We start from the raw sequence: 7,485 nt of genomic DNA, 5'->3' as shown, positions 1-7,485 counted from the left end.
CCCGACGGGGCCGTGCGAGTGCTGTTCCTGTCCAAGGACAGTGGTCGGACGCACATCCCGGCGCCGCTGGAGCAGGGCGTGGTGGCTGCGTTCAAGCAGCTGTACAAGCGGGAGCTGCTCCGCCTGGCGGTGTCCTGCGCGGGCGGCTCCCCGCTGGACTTCGTGCGCAGCTTCATGCTCAAGGACATGCTCTACCTGGCCGGCCTCTCCTGGGACCTGGTGCAGGCCGGCAGCATCGAACGGTGCTGGCTGCTGGGCTTGCGAGCTGCCTTCGAGCCTCAGCCAGGGGAGTGCGCTGGGCAGCGCGCTGGGCAGCGCGCTGGGCAGGCTGAGGCCGAGCACAGCAGGGTGCTCAGCGACCTCACCCACCTGGCAGCCCTGGCCTACAAGCGCCTGGCACCTGAGGAGGTGGCCGAGTGGCTGCACCTGGACGACGATGGGGGGCTGCCTGAGCGCTGCAGAGAGGAGGCAGGCCCTGGCCGGCCCCCTGCACTGGCCCCTGTGGCCCCTCTGTCTCTTGGCAGCCTACCCTCTGTCATGGAGGGCGGGGAAGAGGAGGCGGCAGCCATGCCCACCGCTGGGGAGGCCGTGCAGGGTCTGGAGACAGCTCTCCGGTGGCTGGAGAGCCAGGACCCGCGGGAGGTGGGGCCCCTGAACCTGGTGCAGCTGCGCTGCCTGATCAGCACAGCCAGGAGGCTGGGGGGCATTGGTCCCTCCGTCCCCAGCAGCCCCTGACAGGGTGTGACAAGCCAGGCCTATTGCCCAGGGGCCTTTGTCCTGTCCCACCTGGAGGAGGGGGCACAGTCCCCTCTGCCCTTCCCGGAGTGGCCACCCCATGGCTGGGAGTTACGGGATCCCAGCCCCCACAGGCTTGGGGGGCTCTGTTGGTGACGGGTTGTCCTGCTCCACTGGTTCCTCTCCTGGAGGAGCTGGAAGAGAGGCCCCTGCTCCTGCTCCCCCCTGTGGGAGCCGGGAGGTCTGCAGCTCAGCCAGGACCCCTCCCACGCACACTGGCTCGCACACACCAGGGCACCTGTCAGCACAGCACAGCTCACTGTTCCTGCCCTGGCCACCAGGACCCAGGCCTCCCCCATGGCCCGTCAGCTTGCACTGGACAAGGAACGGCCTGGCCCGGCTGTCCACCTGAGCCTCGGTGCTGTGGGTTCCTGTGCCACAGCCACAGCCACGACCACGGCTTCTCAGTGGGGAGGCACGACCCTTGGGTTTTTATCACATTACAGCCGTTTTTACAGATACTTGGGGGGGGGTCTCAGTCCGCAGCCTGGGTCCAGCCTCGCTCGGGTCAGGGAGACGGTGCCCAGCACGCAGGCCTCCTAACGTTCTGGATGCAGCAGGAGCATCTGTTCCACTCTGACGTCTAATTTTCCTAAGAAAATACATTCTCCAGGCAGCTCTCTTGTTCCGTGGGGTTGGCATGCAACTGGATCTGGGCCCTGGTGACCTGACCAATGACTGGACAAGCTCGCTGGACTCTCACAGCAGCCACAGCCCACTTTGTCCAGGCCCAGGGCCCAAGGCCACTCACCCACCCACCGACCAGAACAGGGAACAGGCTCCTGACAGCCATGCGGAGCCACCCTGCAGTGCCTTAGCCCTCAGGCGCCTCCCCTCGCTGGCAGCTGGCACGGCCAGGGCCCCGCCCCGCACCTGGGCTTCTGGGTGGCGGTGTGAAGGGGAGAAAAGCTTCCTGCGTCTCAGCCCAGCTCTTTCAGGGTCTGCTGCCCTGTCCACTCGATTCAGATCCCTGTCCCTCCTGGGAGCTGCCTTTGCAGAGGCGCTGCGGGCCCTGGTCCCATGTCATCCTGGTGGCCAGAGGCTGCGGACGGGTGTTGGTAGAATGGCTGCCCTGGGGAGGCCACTAGAGGGCGCCCCGAGCAGATTTCACACAAGTCCAAGACCATGAACTTAGGACTCCCCCAGTGCACACACACCTCAAATCTGAAAGTGAGGGAGGGTGTGGAGAATGGGAGCAGGGGAAGGGCGGCCGCCCCTGCCAGCTGTGGAGCCTGCACACCCAGGGGGCCTCTGCAGTCAGACCCGCCCCCGGGAGCCCTGCCTGTTACAGACCCTGCCCAGATGGGCAGCAGGCGAGGGTGCACGAGGTTCCAGGCAGCCTCTGGCCAAGGCTCCCAGCCCTTGCAGCCCTCGTGGGCCTGTGCAGGGGGTGCTGGCGTCCATGAGGCCGTGTCAGATTTCTTGCATGGGAGCCACGGCTGCACCCCAGGAGGCTCGGGCCTGTCTGGGGGCCGAGTGGGCACTGGGTAAAGCGAGGCCGGTCCACACTGGCCTGGGGCCTGAGAAGCTAGTTTGAGTGCCAAATGGGGGTCTGGAGGCTGTGGCTTTGCTGGACAGGGGACACCCTCATGAGGCCTGTAAAGGTGTCCCCTCCAAAATGGCGGCATGGGGGTGCCTTGGGGTGGAGGCTGCAGGCGCCCGGCCCTGGTCCTGGTGTGCCCTGGGCCCCATCCTGGTGCCGCGGGTTCAGTCACGTCTCCCTGGGCTAAGCTCCGTGTGAAGTCATAGGGCACCTGCCAGGGGCTGTCTGTGCGGGACCCGAGTACAACAAAAGCTGAAATGAACCCCAGGTTGTGGCCTCATCCACAGCCTGCCCCTCACTGTATCTGCTGGGCCCGAGGGCATCTGAGCTTGTCACCGGGTTTGTGATGACCTGAGAGTGAGGCGGGTCTGGGTTGATGCTGCTCGAATCCCTCATCCACGGTCTGCAAGCGGGAAACCTGCCTGGAGGATCGCACGCTCCCTGCCTGGCACAGGGGCCCTGGGGTCCTGCAGCCTGGAAGGCGCGGGGACAAAGCCATCAGCCTCCTCCTGTTCACAATCGTTGAAGGCACTGCTCTCCACACAGCAGCCAGGGTCAGGGTCAGGGTCACCGTGGGAGACCCCCTCCATGCGCTCGGCAGTGGGCAGGGGAGGTGTGTGCATAGGCTTCTGCTGAAAGCACCCCTGACCTACGTGGCTTTTGGGGGGTGAGGCCAGGCTGCAACAGTCGGGGGGAGGGGCACTGCTTGCCTAAGGGGCTCCATGCTTGGGAAGTGGCCCTCCAGACGTCAACAGCAGATGAGCTACCTGAGTGAAGTGGGAGAGGAAGGGGAGGGCCTCAAGCTGGGAGGCCCATCACCCAGGGGCCCCAGCCCATTGGCCCACGTGCCGGTCAGGCTGGCGAGAAGAGCCCAGGTGGGAGCAGGGCCCCGGCAGCTTGGTCCTTGGTAAGGGTGCCCCGGGGGAGCCTGGCTCTGGTGCTGTATCCCTGAGGGTGCCGTGGGCAGCCTGCTCTGAGGGCATGTTCACACCTGGCCTCGCTGAAGGCGGAGTTCACCTGCTCAGATGAGCCCAGTGGATTTTGTAATAAAGGCTGAACTGCCACCTTCACACACATCCCTGTTCTAAAGTCTTATTTGTGTAGCTCTGACCGAGTGCTTGGGTCAGAAACACCTCATATGGCCCAGCCACGGTGGCTCAGTGGTGAGTGTTGACCTATGAGCCAGGAGGTTAGGGTTGGAGTCCTGGTCAGGGCACGTGCCCGGGGGGCATGCAGGAGGCAGCCAATCAACGATTCTCATCATTGATGTTTCTACCTCTCCCTTACTCGCTGAAATCAATAAAAAATATATTTAAAAAACAACACCTCATATGCTGAAAAGTGGAAGGGTGTGAAAATGGGACAACACGGAACAAAGAAACCATCACATGCACGTTTCTTTGGGAAGCCGTTCGCTGTGGGACAAGGGAAGAGACCTGGCCGGCCAGGGACTGGGCTGCGACCCTGCCCCCCTTGAATCCGTGTGTCCTCCAGGTGGTCTGGGGCTCACCAAGGACCTCATTCAGGGAGTGGCTGCTGGGCCGAGCCCACCCTGGGCCCCAGGACTGAGGCGATGCGTGGCTGGGTGCCGGGGTGCCGGCGGGAGTCACTCACCGCTGCCAGGCCCAGGGATTTGGCTTTACCGCCTCCTGCTAAGTACTGGCCACTCGGTGCTTTATTCCCACTTCAGCGACTTTATTCCCACTTCACAGTAGAGAGAGCCCTCCTCTGATAATGGACTCTGGCAGACCCTCCGACCAGAGGCAGGAACGGTGGAGGAGGCCTGGGAGGAGGGACCGCCTGGGGCTGCCTGGATGGCGGGAGGCTGCGCGTAGGGCCCCAGCGCCCTCCTGGTGACCTCCCTGAGGCCTCGCTGGTGGGTGGAAGCCAGGGGAGCACCAGCCTCTGGGGCCTTGGCGGGCGGGAGGCCTCAGTGAGCCTTGGGGGCAGAGCCGCAGGCCACCCCCACCGAAGGCCCCACAGCCTCGCCTCGCCCCAGTGCCCAGCGGGACAGTCTGTTCAGGGACATGGGGAGGGCCAGGACCTGCCGTCAGAGGCCTGGGACCTCAGGACTTGACGGAGAAGGCTCACCAGAGCCAGCGACACCTGCCCCTTGCCAGGAGCCTGGGGTCTCGGGCGGGGCCATGCCAGCTGAAGCCAGTGTGTGGTCCCCACTGGCCAAGGCCCATCCTTCCAACCCTGACGCTGCCCTCCCCCCACAAGGCCCCCTCAAGGCCCCAGGCCACCCCACTAACAGGACAGACTGGTTCACTAGGGGAGCAGGTCTCGTGCAGATCCTACGTCCCCACCCCCCGAGCTCTCCTGTGCCTGGGGCTCTGCTCCTGCTCTGCCAAGCGGCAGGCCACGGGCCCCTGACCAGCACCACCAGTGCTCAGCCTCGGAGCCCACGGCCCCTGGGTGGTGGCCAGGTGATGGACGCTCAGGGTCCCTCCGGTCCTGCCCCTCGCATTCCCCGTGTGGGAAGCAGGGCACAGCCGTGAGGCCCCAGGGGTCAGAGACCAGTCCTCAGGGAGGGGCTGGGAGAGGGAATGGGGGCAGGGCTGCTCTGGGACCCTACTTCCTGCTGAGCTCCTTGGCCCGGCAGGTGGCGGCTTCCACGGCGCTCATGGTGGCTGCCCGCAGCCCGCCCTGCTCCAGGGCGTGAAGCCCATGAATGGTGGTGCCGCCCGGCGTGCACACGTCCGTCCGCAGCTGGGCCGGGTGCTGCCCCTGCTGCAGCAGCATCTTGGCTGTCCCCTGGGAGAGGAGCAGGGGGGGCAGTGACGGGGGACAGAGGAACCCCTCTCCCCCCCCGCACTGTGCAGCTTTGCCACGTGTCCCCTCTGCTCCGGGAGGCCCCCAGGCTCACCCCTTTCCCTGGTCCCCGGGCCACAGTCACTCACCAGCAGGGTCTGGGCGGCGATGCGGTGAGCCAGGCCACTGGGCATGCCCATCTTGATGGCGCCTTCAGCCAGGGCCTCAGAGAACACGCACACCTGTGGGGGCGGCGGGGTCAGAGCCAACACTCCCCTGGGCGCAGCCCCCGCGGGAAAAGGCTCGGACCTTCAGGAACCGGCCCAGGCACCGGCCACAAGGCAGGGCCCAGAGCTGAGGCCCAGGAGGGCAGTGACTTGGGGGAGCCGGGCTCATGGGCAGCAGGGACCACGCCGTCGCATCTGAGGGTAGGAGCGGCCACAGGGACTTGGCTGATGGCTGGCCTGTGGGGGTGGGGGGGGCAGGTAACACTCACGAAGGCCACTCCACTGCCACTGAGGCCCGTGTGGACGTCCACTTGGGCCTCAGGCACCTCCTCGCACTGCCCGCAGGCCTCCAGCAGAGTCCGCAGGAGCTCGACCTCGCTGCTCCCCGCGTGGCGGCCCCGGGCCAGCACCATGGCCCCCTCCTGGACCACGCAGGGCAGGTTGGGGGAGACCCGCAGCACCCGCGTGTGCGGAGGAAGCAGCTGGCCAGAGAGAGGCTGTGGTCAGAGAGCCAGGCCACACCTCAGCCAGGCTCCCTCCCACTTCCCTGGTGTGGCGCCAGAAGGAACCCTAACCCCAGGCCCCGTGGCCGCCTGGCCGTTCTGCAGGCTGGCTGCCACCCGTCCCCCCCATGCTGAGCCCAGGCTGGCACTGGTCTGAGGTCACACCTCATCGCCCTCCTCCCATGGGCCACTCACCTCCTCCAGGGAGCTGAGAGGAACCCCGGCAGCCACAGACACCAGGACGTGCTCAGCGGTGACCACAGGGGCCACCTCTGCCAGGACGGCGGGCAAGACGTGGGGCTTGGTGGCAAAGAAGACGAGGGAGCAGCTCTGAAGCACCTCCTGGTTGGAATGGGTGGTCTGGCAGCCCAGAGCCTGTGCCGGGGACGCAGGGGCCAGGATGGGGTAAATGGGCGCCTGCCTGGACCTCGGCCCTTCTCGATGGAGGCCACCCTGCACTCCCCTGGTTCCCGTGGGTCTCTCCCGTGGCAAATGCCTCACCACCCCACGCCCAATGCCGCGGGCTCGCCCAGGCCACCCCCTCTTGCTCAGGACCCAACCCTGAGCCTCACAGACTCCCTGATGGCAGCACCTCTGCGAGCTCTCCAACCCGTGAGTGCCCACGACCATCCCTGCCCACCACAGCATAGGCACACGCGCACACAGTGCACATACACACACGCGCACATACACACGTGCACACTCACACGTGCACACACATACACGCACACACACCCACAGCCCTTTACTCTGCCATGGCCCTCCACAACCTGGACTTTCCTCCTGGCCTTTGACCTCTGCTTCCCCAGCCCAGCCCAGCCAGCCTCGAACGTTAGCTGCGTAGGCAGGACTTCCCTGCCTCAAGAAGTGTCTCAGAGGCGCAGGAGCCGAGAGCCCCCCTGGGTCCCTGGAAGGAGCCTCAGTTCAGAAGAGCTGGGCCCCGGCTCACCCGGAAGTGACAGAGGTTCCGGTCCGTTGGTGCACTGGCCAGCACGTGCTGGGCTTCCACTTTCCCTGGAGAGGAAGGCCAAGGACTGGTGTTATTGGGGGGCGGGGGGATGGAGGGGAGGAGCCGGCCTGGCTGCCCCTTCCTGAAGATGGCCCTTGGCTGGCCTGAGACTCTCCAAGAACCCAGCGCTCAGCAGAGGTGCACCGTGCAGCCAGGCCCAGGCAAGCAGGTGGCTGAGTTCTACGCGGCAGTCACGGCCACTCGTGCTGCTGAGTCCAGAGGCCCTGCTGGCCACGGGGGCAGAGCTGGCCTCATCCTGTGAGGACACAGATCCCAGGGGCCTCTGCCTCCAGGGACTGGGAGCGTGGAGAGGAGGGGGACCTGATGGGGGTGAGGCCCAGTGGGGGTGGGGCTCCCCTGGGAGAGGGTAAAGCAATCCTGTGTGTGGAGGACGGGCCTAGGGAGGTCTAACCGGACGGCAGAAGTGCACCCCAAACCTGAGCCCGTGGTGTCCACTGTGCTCAACACGGAACCGGCCCGGCCCTGGGAGGCAGGTGATACCGATGGTCTCCACAGGTAAAACGCCGGAGACTCGCATACACTGTTCTGGGACTGGTTTTGACCCTCTGGCCAAACCATTCTCCCCAGGAAAAGGTTTCTAGTACTGCGAAGCAGCAAATCAGTGGTCTCACAGGATGACCTGGCCCCCAGGTC

At 65.6% G+C, this 7,485-nt stretch overlaps 2 protein-coding genes across 2 annotated transcripts in view; one reads left to right on the top strand and one right to left on the bottom strand.

Annotated features, from left to right (window-relative positions):
- Nucleotides 1–3,414, top strand: TIGD5 (tigger transposable element derived 5; the record flags this gene model as incomplete). The annotated part of the gene is made up of 1 exon (XM_006108032.2): nucleotides 1–3,414. A coding segment is annotated over one exon (735 nt), but the record flags the coding sequence as incomplete, so codon positions are not given.
- Nucleotides 3,415–4,016: 602 nt separating this feature from the next.
- Nucleotides 4,017–7,485, bottom strand: part of PYCR3 (pyrroline-5-carboxylate reductase 3) — a 4,638-nt gene continuing 1,169 nt past the window's right edge. Inside the window, exons 2-6 of the mRNA XM_006108029.3 lie at nucleotides 6,772–6,836; nucleotides 6,018–6,197; nucleotides 5,589–5,801; nucleotides 5,242–5,334; nucleotides 4,017–5,095 (exon numbers count right to left, since the gene is read on the bottom strand). Of these exons, the coding sequence (XP_006108091.2) occupies nucleotides 4,913–5,095; nucleotides 5,242–5,334; nucleotides 5,589–5,801; nucleotides 6,018–6,197; nucleotides 6,772–6,836 (734 nt within the window). The 3' untranslated portion in view covers nucleotides 4,017–4,912. The remainder of the gene's footprint in view (nucleotides 5,096–5,241; nucleotides 5,335–5,588; nucleotides 5,802–6,017; nucleotides 6,198–6,771; nucleotides 6,837–7,485) is intronic.

This window comes from Myotis lucifugus, unplaced genomic scaffold (genome assembly GCF_000147115.1).
Source record: "Myotis lucifugus unplaced genomic scaffold, Myoluc2.0 scaffold_1679, whole genome shotgun sequence".
Lineage (NCBI taxonomy): Eukaryota > Metazoa > Chordata > Mammalia > Chiroptera > Vespertilionidae > Myotis > Myotis lucifugus.
Note: the sequence above shows the minus strand (reverse complement) of the source record. Positions and strands in the feature narration are given on the sequence as shown.